We start from the raw sequence: 19,297 nt of genomic DNA on the forward strand, positions 1-19,297 counted from the left end.
TCTGCAGGACAAACGACGCAGTCCAGCGACAAGACGCCGCCTCATCTTTGTCAGCCGGGCAGCTGTGTTGTTTCTGCAGGTCCTGATCATTTTTGCGAGCCGTGAGGACACCAGACGCTGTCTGATGTTCCTCAGGCGGGCAGCGACCCTCAGCCTCCAGGCCCGGGCCCGTTTTCTCAGCCATGGCGGAGCAAAGCAATGTGAAATCCTCATTTTGCCGTCAAAGTGTGTGCACACATGCTGCAGGCAAAGTCGAAGTGGTACCAATGTCTTTGAGGTTTGTCTCTCTGGACACGCGTTCCACTGAGCGGTCATAATGGTTGCCAAGGCGGCAGCGTCACAGAGCCCGGTTGACTTGGAAACCAGTCATCCCAGTCAGCAGGTCCCCTTCTCTCTCCATCATCTGGCCTGATTTGCTCCATGTAGCACATGCAAACTGGTGCTGTGTTGTAGCATATCATGTGTGTCACTGTCCCGCTCCTCACCGGGGCAGGAAGGCGCAGGCCTCCAGGTTGCCTTTAAGCCGTGGAGCCTCATTTGTAGCAGTTTTTTTTTTTTTTTTTTTTTTTTTTTTTTTAATCAAAAGAAAACTGTTTCAGCAATTATTAAAATGATATCAGGTCAGATCAGTGGATCAGTTTAAATTTTTTTGTTCACCTCAACTTTCCCAGGCACTGAAATTGTTTGGAGGCCCTGTTTGAACACTGACAGTGAAATAGAAATATAAACTAGTCCTAATATTGCTGCAGACCCCCTGGAAGCCCATCAAGGACCCCTGAGGGTCCGCAGACCTTACTTTGAAAGCTGATGTGTGATCCAGAAATATTTATGTACCCACTGAAACACTCCAAAGCACAAAGCAGTTGAATTCAGTTATCTTTATTTCCACTCATAACTGGCAATCAGTCATCATTAAAAATAGATATATAAAGTAAGCTAATATGCTTCAACTCAACATTTCTTTTGACATTTTACTGGAATGTTTCTCATAAACCACTGGCGAGATATTTCCTCTGTATGACAAGTGGTGGCTCAAGGCCCTAAAGTGAGCTGGACAGACAAACATCGACTTGGACACGGGAACGCTGCGCTGGAGACTTCACGGCAAAGGAAAGATTTGGATCTCCATTGTAAATCGATGGAGAGCCACTAGCCTTCTGGTGGAGCCTTCTCATACTCAGTGTTCTACATTTCTCCATTAAATTACACTAAATTATATTAGAAAAAGCATACTACAACAATAATACAAAGCCTTATAAATAGCAAAATGGGCAATTTCAACAGCAACGGTGACAAAAATAACGGCACATTATAAAACATAAGGAAAACCGTCATAATACTGAGCTCAATTAATGTTGCAAGCCACGTAGATTTAACAGGGGAAATCATTATGATTTCACCAAGAGAGCATGTCTTCCTGATATTGCATACGCTACATCTACAAAGCCTTCTTGTTCTTTCTCCACATATTCACATTTTATAATCAAAGTCACACTTTTCAAATTGAGCGTTATTCCCATCCTCCATTTTCAGCCAATTAAACGTTACTTATCGGATGAAGGTGCCTTCTCAAAATTAGAATGAACTTTGGTGTCGCAGGAGAAATTGAAGTGAAATTAGAAAAGGAGACGTGTCCACAGTGAATGGACCCACTTTTATGTTTTTCAGGTAATTACATTCATGCAATCAGCTGAGAAAACAACTCATTTTTGAAAGATAAGGAGGGGATGAGCACGGGCACACACTTACACACTCTGTATGTTCTCATGCATGCAATGTTGTTTTGCCAAATCCCCCTTCTATCAGTGATGTTACTGCAGTGGAGACTCCCTCTGAGTGAAATTGCACTCCACAGCTAATCGCCTCTGTACTTCCCAAAGCTCGATTCCCAGTTTAATAAGCATGTAGGAATGAGAGTTGAGCCACATCATTTTTTTCCGGGAAGTAGAAAGTGAATCAGCAGAGGCTCAAAATGTCACAACTTTTACATACATGTGGAGTTGATGTTTGGATTATCTCTATGTTAAATGTTAACTCACATTAGATTTTGATTCTGTTTGCACTCAGGTCTGCCAGCCACTTACCCAGGTAGTAATAAATAAATAATAATGAGGAATACTTTAATTTCACTGCACAATTCACCTGAAATTAGCCCAGTGAGTGAATGTATAAGATATTTTACCAAATGGGGGGGCCGTGGCTTTAATGGGTGTCTATCTAGGGGTTCATGGCATGAAAAGTTAACCTGTTAAGCTGTTAACTTGTGCCATGCTCTCTCCTGTTCTCACCAGGGCTAGTAATATGTCAGATAGTTGCTTTTTTTCCCCAAACAAACTTCTAAACAGTCTTGTTTTTTTTTTTACATTCTGTCACCAATTGTTACATTCCAGCAGCGTTGTGCAGAAACCTTTGTATGGCCCGAGTCACCACTTGGATCGTCCCTTGTCAAAAGTGTTTCATGACCTGGAACCAAAAAGCCTTTTGAGAGCTGAGAGCACAGCTGTCAGAGGGAAAATCAAAAGGTTTTCATCATCAGTCCCTGAAAAGTTGACCGAATGGGGATGCAGGCTTTCTTCAGGAAAAGGATGATAAATGAATCTTTTTGTGTGTGTATGTGTGTGTGACATTCAGTGGTGAGCAGGTAAAGCAGTGTCTTTCAGAAGCTACACTGAAATACACAGCTCTGCATTCGTGATGTCTGGCTGACCGGTTTGGTTATGCACCTTCCTCAGTATTACAGTTAATGATAGGAAATACACTGTGACTATGAAAACACTCATTAAATGAAAAACATACTGTACAGTAAGTAAACTCACTTGTGGCAGTAGAACATGTACAGTGAGCACAAAAACATAACACCAGTATAACAGAATGAGGCTAAAGATATTTTGTTCTTTTTCAATGAAATTAACACACACGACTGGATAGGTTTCCATTTTCCTGTGTGTGTGTGTCCCTGCTAATTAATCTGTGTGTGCATGTCTGTGCACATCCCATGTTTGCTTGTGCTTCGCAGATAGATTTGTGTGATAGACTCAACTTGGGTGACCTTTCCCACTGAATCAACCCTTTATGGCAAATGCTCTTGATATAGGTCGGGGGGAGAGCCCGGGGGCGCTCTTTTTACTAGCTGTCCTGTGAAAATGTAACCACAACCCCTCCATTTTCACTCCTGCATATTTCCTCACAGCTGCACAGCTGTGTGCTCTCTCCGCTCAGATGTTGCTGGTCTCCATGAACTTGGGCACGTCTGCCTCTCCGTTACTGAATTTCTTCTTGTTGCTCTGCTGCCCGTTGGCTTGCTGGTCCTTCTTGAGCACGAAGTGGTTGTTGTCGTGGTACTCGGGAGCAGCGGGCAACTCCAGGCTGACGGTGGCGCGGCTGGTTTCAGTAATGGAGGAGTTGGTGTGGTAGTTGCAGTGGGAGTTGTTGGTGATGGGCTTTTCTCCCCAGCCAGTTTTACCCCATGCCACCTTCCACTGAGCCCACTTCCTCCGCAGCGCTGTTTGGGCCTGCACATTGACATTACATAGACTAGAGTTAGCAAAACGTATGGATTTGCTGACACATCAGGTTGGCATTTAACTGGGCACAGCCACTTGATATCGCAAGTTCATTTTCCTTTGACTGTTGAAACCACCTGTCCACCCTCCATAGGGGGTCCTATAAAGCAAAATCACCTCAAATGGGGGTCCATGGTTTACTGAAAGTCAGCTTGGGGGTCCAGAACATGAAAAAGTTTGAAAACCCCTGGCTTCGGTGATGACAACAATAATAAGCTGCTTGTGGGCTTTTCTTATAAGAATCATGTACCAGCATGCTAAAAAGACAGCAATATACTTAGCAATATGCTTGCTCACTTTCCCCATCACAGGTGCTGCTGTTTGTTTAGCTCTGACGCTCTCATATGTAGTTCATTTGTCTAAATGGACTTCTTAGCTAATTACAGACAGATGGGTAATCCCATTGCCTGCTTTGTATTTTTGAAATCACCAGTTGCTTCCTCTCCTTTTTTTAATTGTTTGAAGCCAATGGTACCCAGACTCTTTTTGATGACGTGAAAAATGGAAACATAATCAGTGCATGGCTGTGCCCAACACTCAAATGGCAGAAGAAATCACATGATATCTGTGAACATGGGTGAAGAAATAAAGTTACTGAGAATTACTGTATATCTGAAGCAGATGTATAAACAAATGACAGGTTTTACTAATGCAAGGCATCTTTGAAATAAGATAACTTTCATACCTCGGCATTGCAGAAACAGAAGATAATTGCCACCAGAAGTCCCTGCAAAGAAAAAAGCTCTATAATTAATATTGTCAGACAACAGATGTCAGTGAGATCATAAATGAAATTAATCTGTATCATTAGTCAGTTTTATCTCAGGGAGGAATGGTGGCTCGTGTGGGGAAGTAGGAGGCATCTTAAATCTGCTATAATTTCCAGTGGCTATGCATATAAAACCTTGTCCTTCTTCTCAAGTGACAATACTTCTCCTCCTTCTGTTGGGTTTTGATGTGTGTAAACATTTGCTGAGAGCGCTCTCTGGTTTGGGGCCGTTGCCCAGTGAAAAAGGAAGCTGTTCCAATGCACTCTAAAGCAAGACTCTGAACAGCCTTTATTTCATGGCTAGTTCAAAAGAGCACATTGAAAACACCTGCAGCTATAAACCCTGTGTGGTTTTGGACTAGCCATGAAGGAGAGGCTGTAAAGGTTTTTGCTTTAGGAGTGCCTTGGAGTGCCGTTTGCATCAGTACTTAATGAATGAATGAATTGGATTTCGTGGTGATGACAAGTTGCTTTGGTCACTTGCACTAACCAGCATAATTGTAAATACACTATAAACTTGGACTAATAATTGACAACCAAAAGGCCGAGCAGCACTGGCAAATCTGCCAAAGAACACTGGGAAACCATCTGTCCATCCCCAAAGAGTGACACCTAACCTACACTGGAAACAAATGAGCGATATCCTGATGACAGCATCTTGGGAAGCGTCCTTATAGGATCTGACAATTTCAGGCATCACCAAAACAGTAATTAGTTATCTTGCAGAGAGAGGAGTTTCCTTATTTTGCGCACTTTTCCCATCTTTTTTTCCTGAAGAAAAATGAGTGAGCGCCTTTTCTTGTCCTTCCAAGGTCAGTCTCTCTTCGTCCATCCCAAACCTCTCCACCATAAACAACACACAAGTTCAAAACAGTTTCCAGACAATAACAGTGCTTTTGATAGAGACAATTTGCTCAGATAGAGACATGACGATCAGTTCTTTAACCCAAAGGGGGACCATTTGCCTGACTTGCTGTTGCTCGTTGTAAGTTTGGACATCTTCACTGAAATTACTGGTTGTGTGCTGCTAGGAATAGGTCTAAGAGTAAGGGGTGGACGTATACCATTTCCCAGTGAAACTCGTGGATTATGTTGGGTTTGATGGGTTGAGCTTCACAAAAGAATGCCTGTCCGATTGTACTGGAGTGAAGGGACACAGGGAAGATCATGACCAACTGGGATCTTTGCCAAATTATACATCAACTATCTGGATAGTTGATGTTACCCTGGATGTTACCCTGATGTTACCCTGGACTGCACCAGGGGTAAGTGGGAAAATGTCGTCTTGTGTATTTCGAACACTCGATCGCCGGATTTCTTATAGCAGTACCTGGAAGTGGGTGAAGAGGTTCATGACAAACTCGTAGATGGCTTGGGCCACGCGTCCCTCAGGCCTGAGAGGCACCAGGATGAATTGGGCACCCAGCAGGGGAATAAGGATGAGGGTGGCTCTCACTGCCTTCATGTAGGCAGTGGACTCAGCACTATGGGTCACCTTCAGCTTGGTGATCAGCACCCGCACAATGTTCAGCAGGAAGAAGAGATTCACCTGGACCAGAGGGTGTAGAAATTGATAAAGGTCGAAAGCCACAGAATGGTCAATGGCCAAAAGGTCAATCATAGTGATTGACCTATTGGGGGTGTGATAATTAAATGTCTAAAAGTATCTCATGATTCATGCTGGCACTGTATTCTGGCATCTAAAAACAATAGTATTCTGAATTGTTGGGTCAATTACTGTAATTTGGTCAGAGGTAATTGGCCTAAAGTGGTGCTATAGTTGAACCTTTAAGTGATACTTAGGTTCTTACCCACTACTTTGTTTCTATATCACTATGGAATGGCTTCACCAAGTAGGTGTGTAAACAAACATATAGCGTTGATGTTGCGTAGTGATACTGAAACAAAGTAGATCCACCAGTTAGCGCAGTTACTAAGCAAGAATGCTGGGAAAGAGTCCCAAATAAATGTATGTTGCTGTGCATCCTTCAAAACATTTTTTCAGCTTTGGGTCACCACTTGAAATCGTGTTGTTTGCTGGGCTCGATCCACTTTGTTCTATTACAATCTATTACAATCATATGGAGTCACAAATACCACTACAGGGGTAAGAATCTGAACTATCACTTTAAAATTTCCAACTTGGGCCAAAACTGCAACACCTCAAGTCTGATTTTTGTGAGTCTTGGAGGACACGCATTTCATCCCTGAAGAGGTGCCTGCATGACTGTTGAAGGATGACTTTCACTTGTATGCTTTATTGTACATAAAGGTAGGCTGACACCATCATCTTGTACGGTTATCATCTCAATGCTGTTTTGATGTATAAACTGTAGCAACTGTTCAGAAAATAAACATTTTTTTATACTGGACCCAAAGTTTTAGACTGAAAAAACGTATCGCTAGAAAATAATTTCCTAGTAATCTTACGTGATGGTTTGGCTTATTTAAAAAAGTGACTATTGCCTATTACATGATTACTGTTTTTTGGTGGTAGGGGACACCTTACACAGAGCAACAGAGTGACACATTATTTTCACTTAATAACTCACAAGCAAGGCTACATGAATAGGTCCATGGACGATGTAAAGCAGACTTGTGCTCGAGCTGATCCAACACCTGAAACATACACACACACACACACACACACACACACACACAAACAAAAAGAACAGCTAAGCTCTAAACTTTCTCCGAAACAGTGACATTAAAGCCTGAGGGATTAGAGGAAGCCTGAATAATTCATAGTTGGTGCATTCAACTCAGCACTCTAAGGGTTTGCACTAATTCCCCTTGATCAGGCAAATCAATATCTTTAATTTCCATTAAGCCTGATGGTATTCAAATCAGACAGCCTGGGAGTGAGCAAATCAAGGACAAAGAGGGAGAAAGAAGGTTACACGCTGGCTGACAGGGTCGTAGTGCTCGCTTCCACTGTCAGTCGCACAAGCATCTAGTCCCGCCTCCTACAGTCTTGTCTGATTAAAAACAACGTTGCCTTTGATCTTGCCTTCTGCTGGGTGTCAAATAAGTTACTCATACATTTTTTTGCACACATTTGACATATGTATTTACTAATTAACATTAACAGAGCCATAAGTTTTCATTTCAGTGTGTTATCATGATATTTGACACAAGTTAGATTGTAATGAAATCACACACTACTTCACATATCACAATGATTGAATGCTGTATTAATGATGTAAACATGTAAAATGTTTACAAAGGCTATATCTATATATAGAGAGCAATTAGTCTGGTCGCTGCTTCTTACTTGTCATTAAAGAAGAGCCCACGTCCTACAGCATATGTGATGGCAGGAATTATGGGAAAGCCTAGAGACAGGGAGAGACAGAGAGAGAGAGAGAAAGACAGAGTGGGGGTGAAATAGGTTTAGCCAGAGTACATTCATCAGAGGTGCATACAGTGTGAGTCTTACAGAGGCTCAAATGGGTAAAAAAAAAAATCTCCCAGCAAGTACATGTGATGCCATCATGCAGGATGCCTGCATGAAAGTAAAGTCTAAATGTGTAACAGCTCACAAAGCTGATGGTACTGGATGTAATTTAACATCTGGAACAAAATACATGGCTCAAGACAGCCTTTATCTTAGACATTTTTATATAAGCCCATTCATATTATCCATAGGCATTTAGGACTACATACCAAGTGGCAGAGATGTTAATCTACTCCATATGAAATGATGCAAACCAGTGGCTTCCATTTCAGTTCTTTAATAAGCACAGGGTCACTGAGAGGGTTGGAAAAGGACGGCTGTCTGTTCTGCTTCCTTGTTGGGTCAAATGATCCAATATTACCTGATTTTCATAACAATTTGATGGAAAAGTGAGGGGAAATGAGGCAGGGACATGACAGCAGAAGGAACAGGCTTTCATGCCTTCTAAATCTCGAAATGAGACTATTATGAACCCTCTACATATTCCTAAATAATTTACCTATCAGGACTTATGTGCTGATAGGTAAATTATTTGTGCTGATTCTAATTTTGTGTATAAAATAGTTTGTGTATAATATATAACATATGAGGAATTAACTGATTGAATCCTATGTATTTAGATACACTGGCGAGCTTTTTACAAGATTATATACCATACAGCATGTCTTTCTCTTGTTTAAGCAAAGATGTGGAGGGTTGATAGTTCATATGCAGGCCGACACCCTCACAGTGTGACAGGAATGAATAACAAGCTAAATTATGGTACCCAACTTCATCATGCATTTTATGAATGCCTAACAAGGGTTTCGGAAAGGTTAATAAATGAATGATGCACTCATATGTCGTGTCACAGCACACAGCACAGTACATTACTGGGCTGTTAAATATGTATTTCCAATTTTTTTTTCCACAAATCAAGAGAATAACACTAGTTTTGTCACTCAAGCCCACTTATTTTGGTATTTATTCAGTGGAGTTTAACAGGTTTCAGAGCCCCAACTAATGAAGTCAGCAAAAGGCTCTATAAACATTCAGTTCAAGTAAGCAACCCTTGATTTTATAAGTTAAGGTTTCAGCTGCCAGCAGCAAAGTTAAGAAAATGCTGGAATAATAGTGAAAGGACACGCAGGACATTTGCCATGCTTACTGCAGGAAGGCCCTACTGTACGGATATAAAAAGACGTGAGCCGTAGAGAGACAGAGGAGCCCATTACTAATACATGAGGGCTCGGTGGATGCGGCTCGACACGCAGACTTACTGAAAGCCTGGCTGCCAGAGTGTGATGAAAAGCCCACTCACATCCAGGCTTCAAGGTTAAATCTTCATGTCGAGTCACGTTTGAAAGCTGCCGTTCTCAATGAATCAAAAGCATTCACAACAAACATGAAATATCAAAAATCCTACACCAAATCCAACTCTATGTAGCATTAAAAATAGGTTTTAGGTACAGAACAAGGCCATGTGTAGAAACAGTGTTTGCAGAGGACAGTATAGTATAGTGACAATTTACCTAAAGTGACGCTCGTAAGGTATTACAAGCTATCACAAGTGCACTGTAAGTACACTGTAAAAAGGCAAAAGAATATAGGAGCTTTTATGGAGCAGCTGTATATTTTATGACAGTATTATAGTGAATGCAATTCACTGATATGTTTCAGATGAATTTATGGTAAGAAAAGGTCATCTGTTCTTCTAATCGGCTTGTAATCTCAAAATTCAAGGTTAAAAAAAACTTTACTGTCTATCACATGAGGATACAAAATTGTGAAAATAGGTTAGGGCCTCACAGACAACATTAAAAACATACACCCATGCAGATTCATATAAAATTGCATGAAAACACAAATAATTCCATAAATAAATAAGAGTAGGTGTGCAAACCTGAAAGCATTAGCAGAATAACATTCTTCTTATTACTATATACTATTATTATGTGCATGGTCTGCTATCCATGCTCATATTAAACTCTTGTATATCTCCTGCATGTTGGCCTGTATGTTGTTTGAGGTTAGAATGAGTTAGTAGTGAAGGCAGTAGTTAAATTCCTCTATTTTACTCCTGACTCACCCCATCCCAGGACGTAGTACCAGAAGAGCTGCTGTTCCCCGACAAACACGGCCACTATGATAAGTGTGTGCAGGTAAATTCCCTCGCACAGCATCCAGAAGTAGCTGGAAGCAAACGTGTACTGGTTGAGCACAGAGAGCACCTTACAGCTGACCTGAGGGAGAGAATGGAGAGGGGAAGACTGTTAGCTTAACCCTCCTATTATGTCTGGGGTTAATTTGACCCCATTCAGTGTTTAATGTCTCTAAATAAATGAAGAACATCATTTTTTTTGCCTCATATTTAATGACTTTTCCTAATTTAATGGGTACTACCCGGTAAACATGAAATTCACAGGATGATATGTTTTCAATGTCCTGTACACACTTTGTACGCATCGGTTATAAATAACAAAAATCTGTACTTAGAAATAATATAAAGCCATTAAAACACTAAAAATTAATATTTCTTTCCAATTTTAGGCCAATCAGTGAGATTTAATGGTAATTTGCATATTTTTCCATAGTCGCATAATAGGAATACTGGATGTATAAGTGGGGGTGGAGGGGAGTTATGTTTTATTTAAAGGGCTATTTAGGTCGTCAACAAAGAAACAAAGTACCTGACACATGAACTTTGGTAACAATTTTAGTTATAATAATTTTGTGATTTTATGTTTGGGGTCAAACTGACCCCAAACATAAAAGATGTTAGTAAATTTGGTCATAACAGGAGGGTTAAGTGTGTTTTGAAGTATTACTATCAGATTATTCAATTTGTAAGAAGCATAGACTACTCTTAGAGTCGGAAACTACTGGATCCCAGCACAGATTCTCATTTTTTTTTAAATTACATAAAGATAAAAACTGAATGGCTTTAGTTGGCCCATGTTTGGACAGTGACTTAATGACCTGATCCTGAGGCAAGACCAGTGGAGAACCACTTCATTACACCATGCTCTAATTATTCACTTCCTCTGATTATGCCTTATTATGCGTACGGAGCATCATTTTAAAGGATTAAAGGATTACTGAAATATTTTGCATGGGGGAATGGATAAGTCAAGTGAAATTCAACTATACAGTACCTGCAAAACATAAACTTCAATGAAACAGGTTTAGATCAGCAAAGGACAAACAAACAGCGAGACAAAACAGAAAAAAGCTCACTCTCTCAGGTTAAATTAAATTAAGAATTTCCCAGTTTGGGATCAATAAAGTATATCTATCTATCTGTCTATTAAATTAACATGGTAAGGCCTGGCTAGTTAATTGTACGTTCAGGTAAAAACATAACTCAGGGTCTCACAGGGTTGTTGGCCATCGTGGCCTCGTTGTGGGTCACAGCCAAGAGCCAAACAACAGTGATGATGGAGTTGAAGATGAAGGAGAGAAACATGTTCTTGTGGAGGGAGATTCTCTGGCAGCTAAGACTCCTGACACACACACACACACACACACACACACACACACACACACACACACAGAAGTGATGGTGTATTAATTAGGGCTCAACCAATGTGGATACAAATATTCAGTGTTTCCCTCAAAATGTCATTCTTGATTGGGCAGAAAAGTCTCTGACGTAGACGTAGACTATCATTGGGACACTAATTATTTCTAAATAAGACACACATTCAAAGGTTAAAATGTTCCCATCAACATCCCATTATAAATCCTACAATAACTACACAATCAAACCAACTGTATAATATCCATCATATCAGGGGAAGACTACACTGACTGACTTAAATGTGATCATAAAACCAAAAGCCCATCTCATTCCATATATCAGGCAACATGCAGGACAGCTTATCATGCAGGACAGCGTATTCTATTCCTAAGTTGTGATACACATACTGTATCTGTACAATTTTTAAAATCAAGTATTTGAGGAACATATAGGAAAACTCTGGACGCACTTGAAGTAGGAGAAGATGACCAGAGAGATGATGAGGGAGACGATTGACAGACCATGACCCACCATGGCCAGGTAGTACTGACTGAGGGTGAACTGCAGAGAGAGAGAGGGAGAGAGAGAGAGAGAGAGAGAGAGAGAGGAGTTCATTGTCACTTTGAGGAAGTGAGTCATCTCCATTGACAGATTTCTGTTCTACATTTCACTGATCTGCCTGTGATGTCGCTTCTCCTGTTATCATAGATAATTCCTAGAAATGACCCTTTCTCTCTGTTGGTTATTACTTTATCGTTAAGTGTTGCTTAATCTTCAGTTACTGTGGACTACTGTCTACAGAGAACTGAAAACAGAGAACTGGTCAAGACATCGTTTTATTAGGCTTTTATTAGGCACGTGGAGCATGCTTGGTGTGAATGCATCCTTACAACACAACCCATACATATTAGCTTTAATGTTAATTGTTTTACCTTGAGCTTGTCTTTGGTGTAAGCCTCACACTGGGTGTAGTTGGTCCAGACTCGGTTGCTCTCTGGGTGGTGGAACCACTGGCCATCAGGATTACACACTTTGGTAACTTTCTCTGTGAGGAGATGAAGGTACAATTTACAAATGCATTGCATGCTTTGATTTAGACTATCTACTGTAGGCGTTAGATGGGTGGAGCCTGCTGCATAGAACAATGTCATGATTGTCTTGATGTGGTAAATCCCACCCATTCTTGAGCCCTTTTCACACTTGGGTTCCTTCACCCTGGGCTAACTAAGCCCTGGGCAGTTCACAGTACCACCTATTAACCCAGGGTTTACAGCTAACCCTGGGTTGAGGATTCACGCTCACAGGGTTAAAGTCCTCAGAACACTTGCAGCACACTTTTGATTGGACATCAAACATTCTGTTGCTGTTCAAATGCATTCTGTTGGTGTCGTTGTAACCTTGATTCTAACCTTGATTCACACTGTAGACATCATCCCTGACTTTTTGAGGATATCCTCAGAAAATCAGGAACAACTGGATTGGCATTTAGTTGGCCCAGGGCAGAGTGGACATACCCCAAATTATAGGTTGCAAGTGTGAAAAGACAGTTAGCCCAGGTCTAAGTATAGTGTGAAAAGGGCTTCAGTAGCATAATACAAATGCTAGAAATATGCAGAAATATTCATTTATTCATCACAATGGTGCATTCAAAAACAGAACTACATGGTAGCCATTCCATGGACTGATTAAATTTGTGTGTGCGTGTCTATATGTGTGTGTGTGTGTGTGTGTGTGTGTTTAGGGCCTCACCATTAGGATCAAAGTCTATAAAATACGCAGGACACATCTGCATGACTGTCCCTGGAGCAGAGTCTCCCCAACACAACCAGCCGTCCCATGTGCGGTTACAGAAAGTACCTGCAGGGGGCAGCAGTGAACAGACATTAGGCTTGTGGATGTTGGGTACCTGGGGCTGTCGAGGTGGTGATAGCAGTCAGAGAAAGAAAATTACAGTGTATCTCAAGGCAGAACACATTTAAGATGTAATTAAGCTTTGGTCCTTTCTGGACTAAACAGTCCACACAGCTTAATTTTATCTAATGATACTTTGATGTGATGCTGCTCATTACCGGGGTGGCCCTCAGATATAAAGGTAATCTACTTGTAATCCCAAAAGGGTGCTGGTTTCAAAATAAATAGCTGAAATAGAGCAGAGTCTGCATACAAATCTTCTACCCCCAACCTAAACCTAATTATAGCTGCTGTGCAGCAATGGTTAGGGCTGGGCAATTTTAGGCAATTCTAAGCAACAAGTGGAGAATAGGAAGATGGCATTCTAATGTGCATTTTGCATCAGTTGAGCCTTGAACTCACAAATTTTGGCATGAAGGACAAGGCTCTATCTCACTGAGCTAATTGACAAGTGTCAAGTCATCTGAGGCTTCACAAATTGACTAAGCCAGTCACATGACAGCAGCCACCTATGCATGGAAAGGCAGATTTCAAATCACTGAAAATACACATATTGCATCTAGACAGCATGGAGATGTTGGTAATTTGTTTTTAACAATGATTGATTTGCTCCATAAGTGAAAAACTGATGTTTAAGTGTAAAGTGTACAAAGGTTTCTTCAGTGTTGGGGCTACATTTTGGTGAAAGTTGCAAAGCTGTAGCACATATGGTTGATTTGTTATGAATTTTCAAAATATTGATATTTAGAGGCTTGCTGTAGCGCCACTATCAGGACTATTGGCTTGTGTTTGCAGCTGAGGAAATCTGGCATGGGACTGGACCAGGGGTGTCAAACTGGAGGGCCGAGAGGCTGCAGGTTTTCATTCCAACTGAAAACTCCACCAGGTGATATCACTGATCACCCCACCTCCAAGCAGAGAGAAGGGACTGATCAGTGAAATCACCTGGTGGAGTTTTTGGTTTTGGGCGGTTGTCTGTCCGTCCAGCACCCATTCTCCAATTTTAATATAGATTTGCATGTTAAAAATGGTTATTTTTGCTCCAAAAACATTGATTATAGTACTGGATAACTGTCTAAAACCTTAAAATCACTCCGCAGAATCCCCCAGATTCTCCTCCTGAATCACCACAGAAAACCAGAAAAAAGTCTGCGGATTCCGTGAATGAGTGCTATCATTAATTACATTACTAATATATAATTAATAACTCATCTCATCAGGCAAGACTGCCCTCACTCAGAAAAGATCTGTGTTGAATGTGGGCCAAGTCATGACTGACTCTTTGTGAAGCAGTTGAAAGAGATCAGGTATCTTCAGTGTTAACCCACTTGACAGCAGACAGACGGACAGAAAGCTATTCATGTACATTTGCTGTTCATGTAAAAAGTTGTTTGTGTTGAATGTGCAAAGTGCACTTACAGAATTATTCAATATTGAGGGAAAAATGTGGCAAATTCATTTGATTACAAACTGTGTCGTGGACATAATAGAAATGAAAAGCCAAGCCATAAAAGACCATCATTGCACTTACCTTTTCATACATTTTGTGAAAATAAAACAAATGAAAGAGAGAAGTAATCAAGTATCATTAATGTTGTCATTTCATCAACTGGCCCCTGGCCCCTTGCTATTTTCCTAAAGTGGCCCCCAGGTTCAGGTATTTGAGTATCCCTGCTCTAATGCTTGAGGGGAGCTAATAAGTGACTGTGTTAGTTGCATGCATAACTCCCCCATCAAATGGTAACTGTTGCTAAGACATCCTTGCTGTGGTGTTTCTGCACTGCACTTCCCAGAGATCACATGTCAATTAAACAGTGTGGGCAGGACTGTGACGTATTTCTCCTTAGATTTCCTGTAGATGGAGTCTGATGGAGTAGATGGCACTGCTCATGCCAACTAACCAGTTTGTCTTCTTCTGTTCAGTCTAAGTGAACCTGAAAAGCCAAATGAATCACTTCCTGCACAGCAGAGGATTTTTCCTAAGAGCGACCCACCATGTACCACCTAATGCAAAAGGCTTCATGAATGGGTTCAATCACTAATGTATTATGATAATGAGATAGAGTGCAGCAAAATGGATATTTATTGTTGTGAAAATGTTACAGATTAACACTTTAAAATGGACTCTAAGATAAGAAGGGAAAATATGCTCACAGCAAGGCTGAAATGAGCAAGACACTGCTGTGTATGAACAAAAATGACCCAGTAATATCATAGAATTGGGTGACTACTCAGCCACCAACTCCAGCACCCTCTTTAAAAACTGAATTATCTTCTGAAATACTGCAGGGGGCAGTATTTGCCACATAACATGCTGCTACAGTCCTCTTGTAACTAATTATGCAGTATATAGCACAGTGGAGAGCAATGGATATTTAAATACAGACCAACCTAATAAAACCCCCTCCGTCTTGCTGTGAATAATAACAGACATGCGATGGAAATAGTATAATCCTAGGTAAGGAGCTGAGTGAAATGGACAGGAACAGTAGCAACACAGACACATAAAAGGAACAGATGTTTTCTGTGGATTACATCAGGCATCTGTGTCCTTGTTTCTGGAGAGAGATGCTGCTTTTGAGTTTCCCGCATGTCATTTTTTTGACAGATCGAGGTCCTTTTTGTATTCTGGGTGGGAAAAAAAATGCTAATTGTATTTTGCATTTTTAAGAGACTCCCACAGGGACAAATCAAATACATTATCCAGTGAAAGGAACAAAAATGTGGAGTAACCTCTGTGTACACACTGTGTCACCACACCTGTGCTGCTCCAGCTCAACCACAAAGCCTGTCAACAATAGACGGAAACCTGGCGGTGGCAAGTTGCACCATGGCATGTTGGGAAATGGAGCACAAAATAACTGTTCAAAGGCGGTTATTTACTGTGCAGGAGAAACAGGCACCGGGACAGAGACAAAGAGCCAGCTTCCCTTCTTTCAGGCCAGAGAAGGACTCACTTCCTCTCTGCTCTCACTCAGTGTATATATATATATATATATATATAGATAGATAAATATGTATAGTGGAGCTTTTTGATGGGGTCAACAGCTGCTAATGCACATATCTAGATCTACATATTCTGTGCATATGCAAATTAAATATATTTGATAAGGTGTTGCTTTTTTTATAACGCACATTTACATGACTTAATATGGCTTATTGTAGACCTGTTAATGTAGATAAAACACATGTAAATATTTTATATTAATATAGTATATATTATTTTGGTGTATTTTAACAATCTTTTTTTATTGTTCTCAGTATGTTCTCAGTATGCAGTGATGCCGCACACACTCATAATACTGTAATTCAGACACTGATTGATTTTCATATACTGTATGTTATCAAACTTGTTCTATGTCATGTTATGCAATGCTATGCTATGTTATGATATGGAATGTTTTTATGTTATGCAATGCTATGTTGTGCTATTTTATGCAATGCTATGTGATTTTATGGAATGTCATTTTATGTAATGCTATATTATCCTATGTTATGCTGTGTTTCAGCAAAGCTACACAATTTTATGTAATGTTATGTTGTGCAATGGTATGTTAGGTTACACTATGTTTTGATATATTATCCTGTTATGTTACATATTTCTATGTTAGGCGATGCTATGTAATGTTATGTTATGCTATGCTACACACTGCTATGTCATGTTACGTTGTGTTATGCTGTTCTATGCTATATTATGCTATGATTATGCTATGCTTTGTTACGTTTGCGTTTACGTTTACGTTTGTTATATCAAGTTACACTATGTTATGCTAGGGTTATGTTATATATGTTATGTTATTTTTAAGGCATGCATGGCATACATTTTGTAAACTGGCTATATAAATCAGAGTAAGTAGCATCAAACTGATGTAAGTTATATGATGATATAAAGATAGGGTTTGTTAATAGTAGTTGCTTTTCTTATTATCTTAACTTATTTCACATTGGTAGTTATTCTGCTGTATTTACATTTAGAATGAAGCCTCGAAGTGAAGTAGATTCAACTGGCTCCTGCTGCAAACATGAGAAATGAAAAGAGGAAACCAGTGTAAAGGAGTAGCCGGACAAGTTGAGTTGCGAGAGAGCGAGCTTTAGCTGTCCCATTTAGCTGCTGTCCCATCTGCAATGTAACATGAATTTTACATTAATAGATGAAAAATGAACAGGCTTTCACTCTGTGATTTCATTCAAATTACAGCCTGTAAATCAGATGTAAAATGCCACTGTAATTCCACTTCTCTGTCAGCAACAGGAAATGAAATGCGGAATTCCATTAGGAAGAAGTTGTGTAAAACAGGAGTGCACACATCTGTCTTTTCAACAGAACTTGAGTTTATAGTCGTCACTAATTACACAGTGTTATATTTCATTTTTTGGGTTGGATTACTGTTTTTTGCAAACACTCAGATTCCTTATCATGTGCTACTGCTGTAATTGTCAATTGCGTTGTGTTTATATAATATATAATAAATTATTATTTATATTCTGTTGCTCTTTGCTGTATGTAATTGTACATTACATAGGTGATGAAAAAGTCACACAATGTCATCTCTAATTAATTGGGAGTGTTGAAAATGACACATATTTAAGAGTGTGATTCAAGCTGAATTGTTCACCCTCCACACTCATTAACACTACAAACAAGGCAGATTTGTATGGTAATAATTCCAATTAAAGGACCTCCTCCGGTAAAATTACTCCTGCCAGAAGAGCATTTAAATGCAGACAAAGACTAATTTAAGTCCTGCTTACACTGGACAAGTATCATTAATCATCTAATTAACGAACTATCCCCCAATCTCTCTGTTTTTGAAAACACATTCACATGGGAAAATGAGACTGTGAAAGCACTGGTGCTCCATATGCACCAGATCAACATTGTGCAGTTCATTATTCCCTGCATTTGCAAAGCAAAATTGAAAGTGTGCACAGAAAATGCAACCAAAACATTTTTCAACGGATTACAGTACTTCCAGCATTTTTCACATCAGGAGGAAAAAGAAGAAGAAATCACACAGCAAAAAACAAAATACTTCTGCAGTTACAGAGAGTTTGATTCAAGTAGATGACGATGGCTTCTGTCTTAATCAAAATATGGAGGGCTTCAGTGGAAGGTTTCCTTGATGGGCATTTTTGGGCATTTAATCTCGACTTTAAGGTTAGAAAACATTAGCAAACGTTGGCTACCTAAAAACAAACTGCTCTTGACATAGGACTTGAACTCAGGTCTCCCTCATCTAACTGTGTGTTCAGTTTTTCCACAATTACATACAAAGTCAAGATGCGAATAGATGCAAATTTTCGGCAGTAAACGCAAATGATGCGAATTTATGCATTGGCTTGAATTTTTTAACGTGCAAATTCACTTCATGTTTGGTCTGAACACACCATCACAGAGACTCTGTTGGTCTTTATACTACACCAGATTGTTGTTATTTATGAGACCACTAGAGGTTGTTTGACTTTAAAACGTAATTCTAGGTTGTAATAAGCTGCTTGTCCAAATGACCTGTGGGGTCTTTTTTTTTGCTTGAGGACAGTCTCAAAGTAGCAGCAGGGCTTGCACTTCCCTGGCCTGATGTTTTTAACCTGCTTTGAACTGAAAGGACTCTTGGTACTGAAATACTTGACAGCAGTGTGTGTCCTCACCGTCTTCTGTACGTGGTGGATCATGGATTATCTTCAGGTAGCACTCAAACTGGGCAGCCAGGATCTGGAGTCGAGATTGTGTCGGTATGGTGGACATGGTGTCGCTGGCCGCCTCCTGCTCCTGCCTCTCCGCTGCCTCCACTACAGACACCACAGAGCCCACGTCCTCACACCTGGACACCTGGGTTATGTCATCCAGAAAAACATTTACATGCATGGACATCTTGAAATATTTGATCACATTTGACTGGATTCGACTCTAACTATAATGATACATTGTTGCTCAGTCATTCACCCTGTAGTGATATCTATGATTACCTCCTTGGCAAATGAACCAAAGATCTCCATCCCACTTCCTTCTTACACCTTTAACTTGTTTGGTAGAAAATGTTTCAATGTCGATGCTGAATCCCAAAAAATCCCTCTGATATCAAATCAAAATTACTGTT

General features: G+C 40.2%; 1 protein-coding gene across 1 annotated transcript in view; it reads right to left on the reverse strand.

The window, feature by feature from the left end:
• Positions 1-863: 863 nt before the first annotated feature.
• Positions 864-19,297, reverse strand: part of calcrl2 (calcitonin receptor-like 2) — a 39,362-nt gene continuing 20,928 nt past the window's right edge. The window contains exons 3-13 of the mRNA XM_030056582.1: positions 18,849-19,029; positions 13,038-13,145; positions 12,221-12,333; positions 11,758-11,849; positions 11,145-11,271; positions 9,858-10,011; positions 7,607-7,667; positions 6,885-6,951; positions 5,663-5,881; positions 4,249-4,290; positions 864-3,512 (exon numbers count right to left, since the gene is read on the reverse strand). Coding sequence (XP_029912442.1) covers positions 3,216-3,512; positions 4,249-4,290; positions 5,663-5,881; positions 6,885-6,951; positions 7,607-7,667; positions 9,858-10,011; positions 11,145-11,271; positions 11,758-11,849; positions 12,221-12,333; positions 13,038-13,145; positions 18,849-19,029 — 1,461 coding nt within the window. The 3' untranslated portion in view covers positions 864-3,215. The remainder of the gene's footprint in view (positions 3,513-4,248; positions 4,291-5,662; positions 5,882-6,884; positions 6,952-7,606; positions 7,668-9,857; positions 10,012-11,144; positions 11,272-11,757; positions 11,850-12,220; positions 12,334-13,037; positions 13,146-18,848; positions 19,030-19,297) is intronic.

This window comes from Myripristis murdjan, chromosome 7, assembly GCF_902150065.1.
Source record: "Myripristis murdjan chromosome 7, fMyrMur1.1, whole genome shotgun sequence".
Classification (NCBI taxonomy): domain Eukaryota; kingdom Metazoa; phylum Chordata; class Actinopteri; order Holocentriformes; family Holocentridae; genus Myripristis; species Myripristis murdjan.